We start from the raw sequence: 18,688 nt of genomic DNA on the forward strand, positions 1-18,688 counted from the left end.
GGAACTGCACACACTTAGAAGAATTGCAATATAACTACATTGTGGAAAGCAGCACAAACCTCATGTCTTTTCTCCTGCTGACTGTCCTACCAGTGCACACTACTGGAGAGCTTCTCTCTTTAGAGGACCTTTTTTTAATTCCAGCACACATTTCTGCAGTCGGCTTCTTTAACTTTGCCAGTGACCATCACCAACTGCTTTTTGCACATGGCTTTAATTTCCTGCACTGACCCTTTTGCCAAGTAGCTGTTCCTTCATCGCATAGGAAATCCTCATTCTCTTGCTGAGCCTTTTAAGAAGAGAACAAGGCCAGGGCCCTGACCCTGGGGCAAAACTAGGTCTAATGATGGCCAAGCAAGTCCTGCTGTGCGCATTTAGGGATGCTCCACTTCTGGGCAGGGCTGGGTAAGGAGGTCAGTATTGTTTCAACTCTGTGGGAAATGGCAGGATCACAGACGTAGTCTCACCTAGCTTTCAGGTGTCTTCTGTGTATGATTAGGGCTAAATCCAGGAGAGGATTTATCTGTTTCCAAATTAAGTAACACTGCCTGGTTCCCTGATGCCTGGTGTCAGAAGTGAAAATCAGATGCAGAGTTAGGTTCTTCTACTCCCTCTACAGTTACTGGGGTAAGCAAGAGGTCTTTGAATGAGAGCCCAAACAAGCCACATGCAGTCACTGAAGCCCAATCTGTCAGTAAGAAATGGTGACCTGAGGTTTGCAGCTGAATCTTGGTGGCTTCTTGATGGGTTTGCAGAGCCCACTTGAAGCCTCAGCAAGGCTTGCTTTGCCTAGCATCCGCAGCTGCACGAGAGCACACAGCTCTGCCCCTGCTGCCTGGCCTCTGTGACACCATTGTCCCCTTGGTTGGCCTCCAAATAGCTCTTCCACACATCTAAGCTTGCCACCCTCTCTCCTCAGCAGCCAAGTCAGTCTCCTGTGGCCCAAGTACAACAAGTGCTGGGGACGTCTGCTCGGCTGACTGTGAGAATCCTGCCTTGCTGAGCCCCACGGGAGTCCGGGGTTATTTCCCAATCCTTCCCATGGCCTCCTGGCTTCTCCTGCTGTACTTGCTGTCACTGTCCGTCCTCCTCGTTATTGGGGTCTCCCCCTCATCCTCCTGAAAGTCTTCCCACCACACTGCTCCCTGACCCCACTCATCCGCGATGCATTCCTGTCTTCCTCCACTGTCCCGCCTCACTACATGACAAAGCCTCTGCAAAACCCCATTCTTGATGGTTTCACATCCCGCTATTCCTTCCTCAGGAAGGAAACGCACCCCTTTTTCTTTTCTTTTGCAGTGTTCCACCTCCATTTCTTTCATTTTCTTACTCTCTTGTGTCAAATTAATGGTCTTGATATTCAGCTCTATTCCTCCCTTCTTTTCTGCTTTTACGCTGCACCATGTCCATTCCTCTCTTCAGACCCCATTTCCCCAAACCTTTCTGAGTGAGCAATTTGAATCTAACTGCCTTGGAGACTATTTATTTTAATAGGTATATCCCTTAGTACACTGGATTAATATACCTGCTTATCTCTTCTCCCAGAGATGATAATTTTTTACCTCGTAAATTAAATGGGGAAAGGAAAGTCAAAAGCCAAAGGAATAGATTCATTTTCCAATGGTCTCAATGGCCCCTGCAAAGGTACATTTCACAGCACATATATAATTGCATAGATGATTAGTGAAACAGCTGGGGCAATGGAAAGAAGTAAGGCTGCTATAATTTGTTGAGGTAGTTTACAGGTATGGCTGAAAATCTTGCAGTTGTTGTCCTATAACAGCCTGTCTTGTAAACCAATAAATACTCTTATCGGTTTGTTAGCTGCCATGCACTTCTTCTGTTTTCCATTTTTTTCAGAACAGCAGCAAATACATGTTTTCCCTGGGAGGGGCAGAGGATGTCCTCACATGTACAATTTCTTGTTCTTATTGTAGTGAGCACAAGAGCCTGCGGGGAAAACTCATTGGCTTCTTGTGCCACTGCCCTTTTTGAGATCAGAGGGCTCGGTGTAAGGCCACTGAGGTCAGGAAGGTCTCCTGAGTCAACTTCCACTATAGAGTCAATGAACAGAGAGAACAACCACTTTGTGTTAAGAAATTTTTATTTGTCCTTTGGATCTGTAATGTAAGCACATAAAATTACAAGTGGAAGAAACATCATGCCACAAAATTGCATAGAATTTTTACAAAAATGTGAATTATGCCTCTGAAACAATCATAGATTGAAGAACCAAAAAATATGTACAAGTTAACTGAAATATTTCATCCTACTTTGAAAGCAAATCATCAAGGACTAATCAATCACAGACACTATTAATACAATGTACAAGAGCAACACTGATTTCAAAAAAAGGCAAGCAATGATGTCCCTTTAGTTATCTTTCAGTGAATGTTTAGTTACTACATGAGCATTAATTAACATAATTATGAACATGTTAAATCTAAAATGTCTGGCCTTCATTAGAATTTTTAAAATTCTGTTTATACTGCCAAAAACAAGCTATTTTCAGTAGTGTAAAGATATCTGAAGTGCACGACCTAGTTTAATATAGACAGCTCTATTCTATACAGCAGAAAGTCCACGATACAGCATTTCCACACATTCAACACGGAACAAGGCAAATACATAAAAGGCACAAGACTTGCACATCATAAAGACCCTTTTTCATTATCTTACTCTAGTTCAAGTAATATCAATATTAAATGATATCTGTTTCACTGAAATAGTTCGAACAATGCAAGATGTACAGTATTACACACTACCTTACACCTGCAGAAAGTGGCACTGTACAGATATAAAAAAATGTGAGTACAGTAAATGGTCAAATACAAACGTACTGTAAAATGACTACAGCTGATAGTATACTTAATCCAACCAGAAGGTTTTTTTTCTTTTTTTTTTCTTTTTTTAAATATAAATAAAAGGTTAATTGGTATTTCCCCAACTTTCTTCGAAGACTGTGGTGAAGTCCTGGCTCCGCTGAAGTCCATGGGAATGTAGCACTGAAATTCAAAGGAGCTAAGATTTTACCTAAAAGCCTGCACTGTACAATGAGTTCTATAATGCAATAGTCTTCAGTTTTATTGTGAAGAGTGCTATCAGTTTATTCTTTTAATAATTTAGACAGTATGTCATTTTTACTTTATAAAATGCAGCATTACATCTTGACTCTTCATTTTCCATGAACGATTAAGCTTGATTTCAAAGTGCAAAATAAAGATTTACAGAGGATTCACCTTCTCTAGTATTAAGATGGAAATTAGATTTTTGAATTTTATGCTCATTAATTTCATCATCATCAATCAGAATAGTTTTAATCCAAAATATGATCTTCAAACAATGTGCAATTTTCTTTCTGCTCTAAATTTAAAAAGAAACATCAAAATACTGTTCGTCTATGATTTGAACTTATATATATACACAATTATTTAACTGAAATTTTAAGCTTGATTTGTATTTTATTGCTTAAATTTAAATAAAATAAGTTCCTTTAAAGTACTAAAATCCTGAGGGAAAGGAGGTAAAGTAACTTAACTGTTATAATGTATTAAAATGCCTTTCTACCTAATTGACTTCTTTCTCTGTTTGCTTTTGAATACAAAGTAAGGCCCCAATCTTGCAAATGTGTGTGAACATTATTACCCCAAATAGTTCCACTGAGCCCAGTGGTGCGCAGTGTTAAGTTGTCGATGGGAATTTGCAGGATCAAGCCGCTCCATGCAAATCTGTTTTTTGCCGTAATACACTTTTTTGCTACATGGCTGAGGGAAAAGCCTTTAGCATCATGCACTGGCTTGGGGACAAATAAGAATCCATCTGTAATGTTTTATAATTCCTACTTCTGTTAATATCGGATGCCAGAGAATAGCGTTTCTTTACCTTTCCAAATATGCTGACTTTCCTGAAGTCTGTTGTTTGATATAAATTTCTGAAAATGTGCTGTTACTTCTCTCATGCATATCATACAGTACATTAACTTTGATTGTTCTTACATTAAGAAGTCAGTTAAACGGATTAATATACATTTTTAAATAACAGTGATCAGGTTTTTATATTTTGCTTTTAAATTTCAGACCTTAGTAAAACTGAACCTCAGTCTTAAAAATAATGGAAGATTCTGTTAAATTTCAAATACTGTAGTCCTAAACATTTTATAATCCTATCAAATTCAGTAAGCTTAAAATATGATACTTAAAATCAATACTTTTGTGTCTGCAAAATATATATCAAATTTATATTCTAAAACTACTTTGATTTACAACACTAACACCACAAAAAGAATTCCATGATTCAATGACTATTTTATATCAGTATAACCCAGATGTTAGCTTTCATAAAGACTCTCTATTCACATATCCCTGAAACTTCTCATTTGGCCAACAGACCATGCTGACTTCAAACAGAAACGTGCCATGTGTGTATATAGACAGATGTGTGTGTGCACATATATATATATATATATATACAAACATATATGCACTCACACAGTGTAACAAACACAGACGTACACAGACACTGACAATCTCCAGGCAAATTTCTTCTCTTTGTTTTTCTCTCGTCTCCACAGTTCCAAGAATTTTCAGCAGCAAATATATTTCTTTCCACGTGATAAACATGATATCAAGACAGCAAGCCACCAGTGCTTGCAAAGCTAAAAAGGATTAAATGTTTCAGTGCAAATGTAAAATGATGGTACAGCTGTCAAGGTGCAGTTATAAAGTAGGAAACAAATACAATTAAGTACTGTTATAATATTCTCTAGGATCTGTATTAGTTTGGAGCACTTCGCGCTGGCACTTCAAAAGGAAATCTGCACACATTTGTCTCTGTTCAATACACTGGTCTTCATTAAACATTCTTAACAGTGAACATGGCCAGAAAATTACCCATTGAAAATTGGCCAAAAAAAAAAAAAAAGAGAGAGAGAGAATGATTAACATATTAATTTTCCCATTACAACTGCACTAAGCTTTAGCATAATAATAAGATGAAGAATGAGAATGAAGACCTTTGCACAATACTTTATAAAACGTTCCTTTTGGGAAATGTGCACTTGAATGCAGATTCCTCCTGCCTTCCGAAGCACTTCAGTGGCAGCTCACTTTGGGAAAGCAGAGCCAGGCAGCTGGGGAGTGGTGCGCCCTCGCGCACTGATTGTTGCTTGGGCAGTTAAAAAGTAGTATCAAACACTTTTTCTGAATTATCTTCTTCCAATTCCTCTTCACTTTGCAGAGGTTTATGATTTGATTTTCCACTGTCAGATGCCAGGGAAGAGGGGGCAGAACTGTGGTCTCCATCTTCACTGATTTTCCCTTTCATGGCTTCCTGTACAAACTCCAGAATTTCCAAAGGCAGTCTTTTGAATTTGTCTTGATATTCCTGATCAAGTTCCACCTGCAACTGCAACAAAACAAACAAGCTGTCTTCAGTTGTATCTGATGTGACTTACCTTAGATACATCTGGGGAAAGTACCACATGAGGGGCGGGGAGGGAAATTAATAAATCATTTCTGCATGATTCAAAAATATATTCCTTTCTTTTCCATATTAGCACCACAATTATAATATGCCCATTAATAACCATGCAGCCATTGCAAAGCTGAAGGAAAGTGCAGCCCTTTGTGCATAAGGCCGGTTTTGGGTATCGTGCTTGGCTACCCAAATCCTTAAAACACTCGTGGTTTAGCTGTATTAGTGCCCACAGTCCCACTGGCTTTCACAACTCATTCAGGTATAGTAAGGATCACGGATAAGCCTTTGAAAGATCATGGCCTTAATTAAGCTTCAGGTAGCAAATCACACATTAATCACACCACAAACATTGCTCAGAGAACAATATAATAACTTGTGCCAAATTTCTTGGGTTGGAGAAACCATTAGGAAAAACTCAGTTGTCAAAGAGAGTCAGAGAGAGAGGGGAAAAAAGTTAAATTACATTTTTTAGGGCTAGATCATGGAAAGTTACATTATCTGATTGATGTAGTATGTGTCTTGGACATTACTAGGGAAAAAGTGTCATATCATCAACAGGATGCAAAAGGCATGCAGAAAGAAATCTGGCTATCAGTCTTCAGGAAGCTGTGGGCCCTTTCCCAGTATTTACTCAATTAGCCTTTGTTTTTAGTGCCCATATAAGGATCTGCATGATCCATTCTTTAAAAAGCGTTAATGCATATGGAAGTTTCAACTGAAGACAAAGCCAATTTTTTTGTCATGACCGATCTGAACATGGCAGGAAGCAAAAGGGTTGAGTTCCAAAGCCAAATACTGCTAGCGCTCTGTCCGTCCATCCATCCACCCATCCACCTACCTTAAAAAGAGGGAGTCAGATTCTGCTAACTGTAGCTGCAGCAGTTTTGCAATAGTTTCTTAGACAATTGTATTTTGAGCTGTATTTTTTCAGGAATGTATAAAGATGCTATGAATTCTGATTTTTCAGCTCTATGCTTAAGTCTAGTCAATCTAATTTCAAGTATTCACCCCACTGTGATGGATCTCACCTGGTAATACAAATTTTTACTCAAACATTAGGACCTACACACGCTACTCTTACCATCCATCTCCTGTCCACAGCATGTGACTTTACCACTACACCTCCCTCTGAGCCCTTCCAATGCCATTCCCTGTGCTTTCATCCTGGTTTTCATCCCTCATCTCTGACTTTTTTTTTTGTGAGGCCTCTTCTCCTTTCTCCTGATGTGCAGATCAATGTCCTTAGCTCACCTGGTCTAGATCTACATTAGACAAATTTTGCAGCTTTTCTTCCTCAGTATCTATGATCTAGCCTTTTCCTTTTGTTTTTTTTTTCTTCTAAAGCTCATTCCCTGCCTTGTTTTTGGCAATCTTCCTGCTGTTCCAGCCTCCATTTCCCACCTTGGCATCACATTGCTGATAAACACCAACAAGTCTGGGGCATAAATGGTTGCATTAAATACACCATGCCGCTAAAATACACGTTTGTGCCAACAGTTATTCAATCAGTACCATAGTACCCTTCTTTCACACGGTACTCTTCTTTTGAACTCTTGTTTTTTGGCTTTATGTCTAGATATTTTGAAGGGATATTCCTTTTGTCTCTGTTATGATAACTCTTCCAACAGTAATGTGTTATCAGAGAGAGAGAAACCATGCTGTAAGCATGGTTGGCAGGAAAAAAACCACAAACTATGCTGATTGTCCCTCATTGCCCACCGCAATCCATGGGAACACAGTGTCCAAGCACTCCCCCCCGCCAGGCACCACCTAGCTGAAGCTGCTCTAGGGACAGGCAGCCCTGCACACTATTTTTTTTTTTTTTAATCTAAGAGTGAAGGGAAAGGCTCTAGAGCACTGGAAGACGAGGCTTTATGTAAGGACATTAAATTCTTTACACAGGAACATCTGAGCCAGAGGTGGGGATGAAGGGCTGCTCTACCCCCCACCTCATTGTTGTATATGGAGGAACTGAACTTGTACATTTTGGGCATTTCTGGTATAGAAAGATGCATGTAAAATCAAAAGTCAAAGAAAATCTCCTGGCTCTCAACTTCCTTCAGAACCTTGATTTGCTTAATTAGGTTCAAAAGCAATAGAAATAATTGAAATCCCTCAGAAACAGAACCTTTTCTGAACCCAGTGCAACCATAAGCATGTTGTTATAAAGCAGTTGAGCCTAATATTCACCTCCTAAATGCCTCCAGCGGATAATCCCCCCTAAGTCGAGTGTTTAATAGAAATGACATCAATCTGGAGCTACCTCTCTCTCTTCAGTGTCTCCAGAGACAGTCTATATAGATATCTAATCATGAAAAGGTTGAAGTTAGTTGAGAAGGAGCAGACAGTAGACAAGGAGGGTTGATTAAAACTGTAACAGTGTGTAAAAATGAGGGGTTTTTTGATTTTAAAGGCATCATCAGTCTTTCCCCCTGCTCAGCTTCAAACAAGCACCTCAGAGCCCATTCCCTGACTCCCAAGCTATCACACAGGACTCAGCTGCAAAGAAGAGCACAACAGGTGAGGCTGGGCACACCACAGCCATCCCACTGCCAGACCTCACTGACGTCCTTTTCAGTGAGCCCGGAGGTTGCAAACCTGCATCACTCACAATGCTTTAGCCATGTGTTTTGCCTTAAACCACCAGCCCCTAACAACACTGGCAAACAGCTGTGGGTCAGGGTTAAAGAAATAAGTTGCTTGCTTAAAACCTGACTCGAAAAACCTAGCTGTTTTTTAAGTCTCAGTGTCCTTTTATCAGACAACGATAATGATATTTTGTGGCCCTACAGGGAGATGACTGTTCATGCATGAATGGGAGGTTGTCCTCCCATTAGTAGCAGTAGTCTTGTACATCTTTTATTCGTCTTTCTGACTCTGTGACAAAGTGCCACGCCAGGTACCATTATGAAACACCAGCTGAAATGGGCTGGTGTTGCCTAGAAGTACATGTAGCCTTTTGCTGCTGGCCACCCAGCTGCTTAAAGTATCCCTGTAATCCTGTCCTGCTGCGCACTGAAGACTCTTGGACCGATAACGCACAAACTGAATAGGCGGCAAAGGGCAAGTGGGCGTGTGGGTGTGTATATAAAAAGCCCTCTGCACAACCAGCACCCCACCAGCCTCTGGTCCAGTGTGCTCTTACTGTTCAGTTTGCTGTCCACTTGGGTTGCTTCCCATTGCAAGTCCACCTATCTGCATTTCTCTGCTCTGTAGCTACTAAGCAAGGTGACGTACAACTGCTTTTAGGATTTTAGTGCCTGACAAGGAGGGGAAGATGAGACTAATGATTAGATGGGCAGATTGTTATCTAGACCACTATTCCATTAACACATAACAACCTTCCTCCTTGTGTTAGCTCACTACTTGCCCTCTTACTGATCCTCTGGCCTCTCTTTAAACCCCAACAAAAAAACCCGTACTGATCAATGTAACCTGTGATCAATCTTGTGGAGGTTGGAAACATTATTTCTTGTTCAGGTAAATCACATTCCTATGTATTTAATTTACAGGCAATTACCTAATACTTTAAAATTTGGAGCTGTCATTACATGCTTGCAGTGGAGTCCTTGGGGATATGAGATGAATACGTTACACTCTTGAAGGCTGTGGCCATAAGCTTTAACTCTTGCATGTACATTTCTATCTACCTACCCTTTTTTTTCTTACCAAATGGTGCTAGTTAAAAAAGAAAAAACAATCAGTTGATGCTTACACCAGCTTTACAAAATGGTTATGTATCAGTTTTGTTACCCCCAAATTACAGACGAAAGCAGAGAGATTAAACTTAGGCAGGGATAGGGATAAAGCTCATGATATGCCATCCTCAGCTGCATCTGGTTAGAAAGGGGCTCTTCTCCACTCTATATGACTGTTTATCAAACTTTACACCCATCATGACAGGCCTGAAACTGTCTGTGGACAATGGGGACACCAAGTTGTCCTTCATGGAACTTGTACAGTTTGTGATTATATGCACCACCGCTCCAGATCACAGTAGGTATGCTGAGGCTTTGATTACAACTGTCCTGCCTCTGTTACCTGTACCCCACAAGGGTTCCCTCAGGCAGCCCGTGCCAGAGGGTCCCTTTTGACTTTAGCCAGGCATTGGGCAGCACGGGTGGCTGATGGGCCTGGGCTCCTGCGCCTCTGTGCCCCGGAATAACAAAATCTGCAGCCTTTGAACCTCAGCTCCAACCAACACAGCAGCTAGCCACATGGACGGCAAATGCGCGGGGCTTTACATGACTAAGCCTGTGCTTCAGCGAGCAGAGCTCCTGGCGGCCAGCCAGCTGCCCAGCTGATCGGCTCACATTCCCTTTTATTTCAAAGGGCTCTTTGGCATCCTTGGCTACAACTGCTTTCCAAAAAGGGTCATCATTCAGAGAAAGGCCTCAGCAACACTTCCTTGGAATGTGGGAGGTGAAAGTGAGTATGGCCATTCAGCTTAAAGCAAGGAAAATGCACTCAGGGAAGGAAACAGATGGTATTATGAAAGCTCTTTATAGCACTTATACCTAGCTATTATTATTAAGCATACCAAAATAACAGCATTAAAATAGTGACCATAGGATTAAAAACAGTAACTTTGATCAATAAAGAATTACAGAAGCAGAAATTGTGGTTTCAGAGTATCCCAATCAATCCCCTCTAGACTTCTGAATACTTGCAACGTGATCTAATGAACTTCTGTTTCTACCAAGAACAAAAATAAAATGATCACATGAAAAATGCAACGTGCTGCCAACACAAGTCACCAGGAGTGCTGAAGTTCACGTAGAGTGTTTTGGTTAAAAGAACTTGGAAAATTAGAAAATAAATATATTGAACCCCTTAATCTTTAATTACTCCACATTTAGGGTACTTGATACTATCTTGCCATTAATTTTAAGCTTAGAATACTGAGCTCCTCTTTTCTCACTACCTGAAATAGATCTCATCCCTCATCCCCTGTGGAAAAGCAAACAAGCTGGGATAATTAGGTATAAGAATCTAATAACAAGCTACCAAGAACTTTCAGGTGTGGAGGAAAGTTAAGAAAACCTTTGCGGTAGCTCAACCCATGGGAAGCAGTTATCTGCACAAGCACAAATATTTCTGGTTTTGGGCAACTGGATCTAGGATTGCAGCTGGCAGGAGCAAAGACCTTACTGTGTGCAGTAAATAAAACCAGTGGACTAAAATTTGACCCCAGCTGTCTCCAGTGAGTATGTGTGTGGTCATGGAGACCCAAAGAGTTCCCAATCCTGTTGTAATTGGAGCATCTATACAAGAATCACACACACAACAAATTTGGGAATGCATCTGTGAGCTGATGCGGTTGCCAGGGTCATGTGAAAGTCTATTACATCTTCCCCACAGCCAGCCTCAATGGCTTGAAGACAACAGACTGACACACAGCTGGCTGACAGGCAGCACCACTTCCATCCGACCTCCGACCTCTACCTTGACAGCCTAAGGGAAATTGTGGGGGAAACCATTTCCAACCTCTCACCCTCCTGTCACAGCAGGAAGTTTGAATACTTTGAAGTTGTTAACATGAGTATTGCTGCTCCTTCCCATTGCACCTCAAAAGGGGCATTTCGGAAGTTAGCAAACACAGTGATTTCCAGACTATTTTCCCTTCTCTTCCTTCCCTGTACAACTTGGTAGATTGCACGCTTGGTCTGCGCAGCAGTGACCACATAGTATCATTCCCCTGATGTAAGATCCCATCCCTGAGGCAGTTACCTAACGTAAAACCAACCCACTATCACACAAGGACTGAGATTCATCCAGATCACACATTTTTAAAAAATATATTTTCAACTCAAAATAATGGAAAGGTCACTACCTGAAAAGCACCTGAAGAACTAATCTTAAAAATGTTTTGAGAAAGTTATGTCTAAAATACAACTGGTTAAACATTTTGGTGGAAAAAAATAATCCACCAAATGCGATTTTGTTAAATCAAAAACATTCATGAAGGCCATATTTGTTTTGATGAAGTTCTTCCAATGAAAAATATTTAGTATGACTCAAAATAAACTTTTCTTAGTCTCAGATTTTCCATACTGCTTGCAATTTTTCTGTAAGGCCAATTTTCTGAGTTTTGTGCTCCTTTTAGCCTTTCTTTTTAATCTACCTTATTTTGCATTATTCATAAATATTTTCTTACCCTGATCATGCTCTTTCTAGCTGTGAATGATGAAGGAATTATGAACGAAAAATAATCAACATTACCTGGCTTAACAATCAAGATAAAATGCACGCTGAGGACTAAACAGTTCAGTATCTCCAGCAATGTCTGACTTTCCCAAAGGAAACCCTTTATTCTCAAGCTTTTGAAAAGATTTTAATGATTTTTGAATTCTAAATCCAAACGTGAAAAAATCGTAATTAGCATTATTTCCCCTTGAGGTTGAGAGTATAAAAATGTCAAAACAAATGACTTTTTTGGTACATGGTTACTACATTTGTTTACCAGTTGCACTTTGAAACTGATTTGTATCTATAATTTCTGTGGCACTACCAACATGCAGTATGAGATTTAGTGGCACAGAAATACTACCTGTTCTTTTTTTTTTTTTGATGATAATCTCAACTGCATTAATTTCTTCTATGCAATTTCATCAGGATGCATTCTGACAAGAATTAATAACCAGTCTCTACATGATTCGTTGCAAAAGGGTGACTGCAACCTCTACAGGACATTTCTGTTTAGCATAGCTCCCATTTTCCTTTTCACATATCATTGGAACTAACTATTTATTTTGTTAACACCGGTGACACTGATGTCTTCACTGGTCAGTGAAAGCATACTGCAACAGAAATACTGGTCTGAGATTGCAGGCCCTTTCTCACTCCTCCCCCGTTTCTCTAAATCTGCTAAAGCTCCAAATATTGTTTTTCTTCCTGCAAATGCTTGACCCATATGCCTAAAGATAATTTTGAATAGAGGATTTGGGGCTTTTAAGACTGCATCAGACAACAAATATGCATAATGTCAGTGACCTCAATTTAGCTTCCAAAAGAGCGCATACAGGACTCCTGGATTAAGGGTACAGAGAACAAGCAAGCTGCTGTTCTGCAGCTTTTCATTTTCCGAGCTTACTTAATTAGAAAGCCATTCTGGAGGGATACAGCATTAAAAGACATATGAGTAGCAAGAATTGTTAAAAGCAGATGGAGGCTCAATAACAGGGAGAGTGAAATTGAGGAACAGAGCGCAGGAATCAAGTGATTTATAGGCAGCAATTTTTGTTTAATTGGAAACAGGAGGACTTTCTTATTAAGAACCATGTTACTCCTTCCACTAAGCAGATTTCTGCTGGGAAGACAAAGGAGTAACCACTGCTTACTTGTCCTGGTGCCTCTTGCGGCCTCGGTCCCTCCGTGGGGCTCAGCGTGCCATGGGGCCTGCAGAAAATGGTGACTCAAGGTGAGGCTGATGGGTTTGGGAAGACCCAGGACTCCTCTACAGGCATTTCCCCAAAGTGATATACCTGCATCTGCCATGTAGAAGAATGGCCCAAAGAAAGCAGCTGGGAAATGCAGTTTCTTGGGAAGCCAGAGCTGGGGATGCAGAGTTAACATTGCTACATGTGCAGAGCTCATTAGAAGGCAACGGAGAGTTGAAGGAAAGTATTTTCTCTTTCTCCCAGCAACCGTAAGCAAGTGCTTAAAGGAACATACCACCGTGTTAACATTTGGGCTTAACTCAAGGACGATATAGCTAAATGTGAAAGAAAGCTGTTAGGTAGCTGAGGCCTTATCTCAAATGATGCTGGTGCATGGTATCGTTAAAGAAAACCTAAAGGCACTCTGTAACAGAGACAGCACGGATACACGCATTGCACTAGGTAAATGACAGCTGGTGTGGTCTTTACACAGAGTGGAAAGCTCCCATTAATGATTCCTGTCCTCAGACAAGGACATCTCAGTTTTGCTGCACTCCCACCACTGCCTTTACAAATAATGGTTACTTTTCAGACCATGACAGATATAAGTGACACCAACTTCAGGACTTTCTGTCCGTTAGCCCCACCTTGAACCCTTTTTCTTCCACATAAAACTTCCTAATCCTTCATACAAGGTCTAAGACACCAAGCTAATCTTGTCCTGCATGGTCTCAGTGCCACTCCTGACTGAGATCATGGGCCCTTGCTCAGGGGTAGCTGTATTTTCGACTGACCCACCCCTGGTTTCCCATGTCAACAGGTTTCACCGTCCAGATACTCTACTTTAGAAATTGCCCCAACACACGCTTGAAAAAATCAATATAGCACCTGAAGCCCTTTATAAGCCAAGGAATCTAGAAACTGTATATTGTGCTATCTTCCCTTCTTCATATGCTCCCTATTTGACATTCCCTGACTGCTATCTTCCATGTTTCAGCTTCCTGTCTCTTCTTATTAAAGCAAACGTGATTTGCTGCACTTTCCCCAATGTACAAGTCCCCATATAAATGAGTCCTTTAATATCTGCTGTCTCAAGGCATTAGACTGTAACCTTAGGGCCTTCATCAATCTGCGTCTCCACCTTTATTAACTGCAACTTCAATTAAACCAATGGGACTGCGAAGAAACCTGGGACCTAGGCTCCTAGGTTTTAACATTCTCATAAAGAAACGCGTATCTTCTTTCTGTATAGTAAAGCAACATCTATTCCAAGAGCTAATTAAAAAGTAAATGTTTGAGTGATGAGATGTCTATCGGTGTCCAGATTATGTATGTATTATATACACACATGCCTGCACTGTACTGCTGATGAAAACTTTTGAGTTAGAGAAGTTCCTTGCAGCAAAAGCCTAAAATGGTGACTTTTTCCTACTGGCAGTTATATTATTGTTAGTAATTTCAGATCTCTTGCGTTTTCTTTAAAGAGAGAGCTTGTACTGAATTCTGTGGGAGGATTTTCTTCACAGTAACTTTGTTTCCTATTTCTTCAGCAGGGCAGCAATTTATTCTCATGCAAAGTCCTCCTCTGTGCCTTGTAAGCTGTATATTTGGAATCATTCTTCTTTTTGATGAGTATTTTGTGTAACTGTTTCTTTTTGTGGATAAAAAGCTTTCTTAATCTGTCAAGTGTTTTTTGTTGTTGTTGACTGTATAAATATGTGACCTATGCATCTCATGATGCATATCAATAAAGATAATTTGAGCTGGTATGAATGGGAAAAAAATCCCTTCTTCATGAAGATGTATAGTATTTTCGGGCTAGATTCTGCTCTTTTTCATTATCACCGGAGAAAGTTAACTTCACTGTAAGCAGAAGAGAATCTGCTCTGTTTCAATGCAATAAATCCAGAGAAATTCCACTGAAGTCTCATCTATCAACAGATACTGCCCTTAGTTTATTGGGATGGATCCAGGATGAATAACTTTAGTGACATAGCTCAAATGGAGCTTCTTAATTGGTCCTTTCTTAAAAAATGCTGTCCATATTTTGGGTACTGTCTTCAAAACAAACAAGCAAGAAAAACATCAGTGCATCCATTACCTTCTACGGATGGTGATTTTTTCATTTCCATGTTGCACCCCGTAAACAGGCAGCTGACTGTCCAATAGCACAAGCCTTGAAAGAGTAGCAGTATTGCAACTCTCAGCTCAAGAGGCCATAACAGTCCCTTGGAAACTCCTTTTAAATGACATCTGGAGGTTATAACAGCAACAATATAGTCCAGAAATACTTCAAATCCCGGGTGGACCAGAGGACACGAGGCTCTCAGAGCTGTGCAGCACCAGAGCAGCTGAGTAGGGTGTCTCCTGGGGGTCCTGGAATCCATGGGGCCACTTATATAATGTGTTTTGCCTAAAAGTGGTGCTGTTCTGCAGAGTGCAAGGTTCTGGCTATTTTTGAAAGAGGACAGAGACAAGACAAGAAAGCTTCAGGTGCTTAAGGCCTCCTGTGCAAGGGCTCAGGAGCTGATGAAATACAGACCTGTAAAAACAGTGGTGAAACCCACACCACATCTTTTGGATCCTTGCCTAAACTGAACTCTGAATACAGTTTAACAAAGTGCTTTTCAGTCTCTCACATCCACCTTGCTAACAGATAATTATAGCATAGCCTGTGTCTGACTCTTGGCAGGACATCTCTAGCAATCCCATCAGTATTGCAGAAAATTCCCTCTGAGCAGAGAGACTGCTTCTCAAACACAACAATGAAATGAAAAGGAAATAAATAATTTATTTCTCTGTCTCTCTCTAGAGGCATCCCTGTGCTACTCAATGGAAAAGGAAGAGACGCATCCTATGATTAAGTCTGGCACCTCCTTTCGCTGTGATAGTCTGCTCTGCCCTCCTACTCAGCCCAAGGTCTCAAGCCTGTTTAGAGTAGTAAAAGCTCTGAACACACACTGAGGTCTGTGCATCTTGAGATAGCATGCTTCTTAAGGTATATGCTCAGTATAATTTCCATGTCGCTGATTATTGTCAGGGAACTGCAAGGAGTTTTAGAAGCAAGCCGTCATTAGTTCAAAAATAATCATGCTGATAAAGCCTTATAATGCGCATTGACTATACCTCTTCGTATTAGAAAGTCTCTGCAGGATGGAACCTCACTGAAAAGTGTGCTTGGAAAACTACTGAGCAGTCAGTCCTTCTGTTAATATCCTGTTAAAATGAATGTTTTTAGACTAGAAAGCAAGCACTCTCTGAATAAAGATCAAAGCCTCAGAAGTTTCTTCCAAAATTTTTTCAAGTAATTGCAGCTCTGTAATCCTTTGTAACAATGAAGGCTATTCCAAAATATTTTCAGCTCACTAGCAACGTGAATCTAGCTTCCTCTTTACTATTAGCAGAGACACGCATCTCCCCAAACGATGAGCCAATTTAGCAACCAACCTATTATTCTCTAACATAACCTAATGAAAAAAATCTATTTAGGATCTAACTCAGAGGTATCAGACACACACAAATGTATGCAGTCAAATGTGCATATGGTAGTAACATTAGGCAAACACTGGCAAATATTTCTGCTATTTATTGCAATGTCTCAATTCAAGCAATGTTCTTCACTTCCTTTGGAATAGGGCAGTGGGGCAACTGCCACGCTGCCAAATAAATCCAGATATCATTTCTGATCATTAGCCCTACTTCTGACCGCTGTTTGTCTTTCTTCAAATGAGGTTGTGGAAAGACAAGAAAAATGAAACATTACAAGCTAAGACTTTCTTTTGAGAGAGTAGTGTGCAACTTTTGTTTCAGTGAAGTAGCCTGTTCTGCTCTAACACCCACATGTCCCTAAACATACCAATAAAAGGAAAACTTCATTTGACATGCGAAGGACTTTTTAAAAAGAAAATTACCTGTATCACACTTTGCCAGTTCAGAAGTTTGGCAGTGTATATTATCTTTCCCAGAAGACAATTAGAGGTTAAGTGGATGAATGACTGGATGATAAGCATATTCTTTTCTAGCTATCTATGTCTTAACCTGTTCGGTAAATATTTTTTAAAATAAATTAGAATTAGCTAATTTTGAAAATTAAGATACAGTCTCTCAAATCATTTAGGTGCTCTAAAAGCTTTCAACTTTTAAGCTATTGTGCTAAAATTGGAAATTTAAATATGCTTTCTGCTACCCAGAGCTTGAGGCAGGTGTTGACCAAATGATTAATAAACGTAAATACTTGTAATTTGGTGAAAGCAACATCTTAAAGATCAAACACGAAATTTCTTAGGTGCTTGAAGAGCAACCCAAGAAAGATAGCTCAGCTATTCATGTCTTGGATGGAGACCACTTTGGGAAGGCAATAAAACAGAAGTACACAAGCACATTTTCATCTCATAGCTGAGTTTTATATTGACTTTGCTACTCTGCTTCACAGGTGGGGTTAGGTGACTTTTTATTTTTATTCATTTTTTCACAGTTTATTTGTCAAAAAAAAAGTTTTGGCAGGATAATCTATACATTTTTGAACTGCTGTCCATGATTTTAGCCATCTCAGAATGAATTACTGTAATGCTCTCATTTTTTGTTTTGTTAGTAAAAACATTAGAAAAAATCAAAGTGTTTTACTTCTTGAAGGCAAAATATTCAAAACCACTCAACTTTGGCATTACTATGTGCCTAGCAGAAGTTTAACAGTGGACACACAGCTACTGTCCTTCACTTTCCATCTTGTAGGTATAATGGTTTAGTACTTTGGCCTTTCTACTTCCAAGAGGGCAGTGTAAGGGAAGCTGAGACTGAGCTTAACAATGACAAAAAGTTGGAATTCGATTTAAATTCATTATATAATTAATATTAAACTAAGTTGTACCATTGCTGTTAAGAATGCAAAGTCTGATGTTGGTAATGGCTGCTCTATGTCCATATACTACTGCTATCTTCATTTCTCTCTACTTCCATCTTTTTTTCATCCATATACCCACCACTTCTCATTGTTTCATGCTATATTGCACAGCACACCATTTTACTTTTTTTTTTTTTTGACTTGGGGTGCAAAATTAGTATGGAATTCTTACTGTACCTCTTAAAACTTTACAGCTCAATGTAAGAGCCGCACTGCCCAGAGGTTCAACCTCATTAAAAATAGCCTGAAGGCTTTTACTTTCTGATACTACAATGAACTTAAAAGGAAAAATACCTCTTCTTGTCTGTACTGCTATTACTGGATTAAGGAGTACTATGCAAAGGGAGGTTAATGGAGCTATCCTCATGATTAAGTTCAAGGGATTAATGTTTCAGTTCAGTTGTTTTTTATTTAAACATTTTTTCAAAGGTCATATTAACACTAACTATCACAAACTCAGGCAACTCTCTAATTACCCATCAAGTTTAAATGAGCCATGCAGAAAACTTTATTTCAATGATGTTTAGCAAGCATCCCGCAATGCAAAAACTGACATATAAGGTAACTCATAATGCTAGATAAACAACAAAAAGCTTGTCCCAGTGCTGCACAGAGTAGGTTGGCTTCATTCCTGTTAAGAGGCAAAGCCAAAGTTCATTTATGTTTACAAGAAGACGGTGATTGACTTTGATGGGTTTTGGATTTACAGTACCAGCAACTGTTTAAATACAGGCAAAAACTAACCAGGTCAAATGAAAGAAGCATCAGCACTAAATAGCACAAAGTGCACACTCTTTCCCAAACAGAGATCCAAAGCTGATCAGGATTTTCAACTACCTTGACTTAGCAACTGAAGGTAGCTGCAAAACACGAAAGAGTTTAGGAAACAGGGCCAGGTTGCTGCTTAAAATCCAGGCCTGTTTCAACAGACAGG

General features: G+C 39.8%; 1 protein-coding gene across 11 annotated transcripts in view; it reads right to left on the reverse strand.

Moving 5' to 3' along the window:
* Positions 1-2,086: 2,086 nt before the first annotated feature.
* Positions 2,087-18,688, reverse strand: part of PLCB1 (phospholipase C beta 1) — a 432,352-nt gene continuing 415,750 nt past the window's right edge. For 6 of the 11 annotated variants that reach the window (XM_048060933.2, XM_048060934.2, XM_013182138.3 and 3 more), the window contains one exon: positions 2,087-5,403. In XM_048060933.2, coding sequence (XP_047916890.1) covers positions 5,173-5,403 — 231 coding nt within the window. In that variant the 3' untranslated portion in view covers positions 2,087-5,172. Of the gene's footprint in view, positions 5,404-12,815; positions 12,874-18,688 lie in introns of those variants that run through there. The other 5 variants (XM_048060939.2, XM_048060932.2, XM_013182145.3 and 2 more) reach the window with 5 other exon arrangements.

Source organism: Anser cygnoides, chromosome 3 (assembly GCF_040182565.1).
Source record: "Anser cygnoides isolate HZ-2024a breed goose chromosome 3, Taihu_goose_T2T_genome, whole genome shotgun sequence".
NCBI lineage: Eukaryota > Metazoa > Chordata > Aves > Anseriformes > Anatidae > Anser > Anser cygnoides.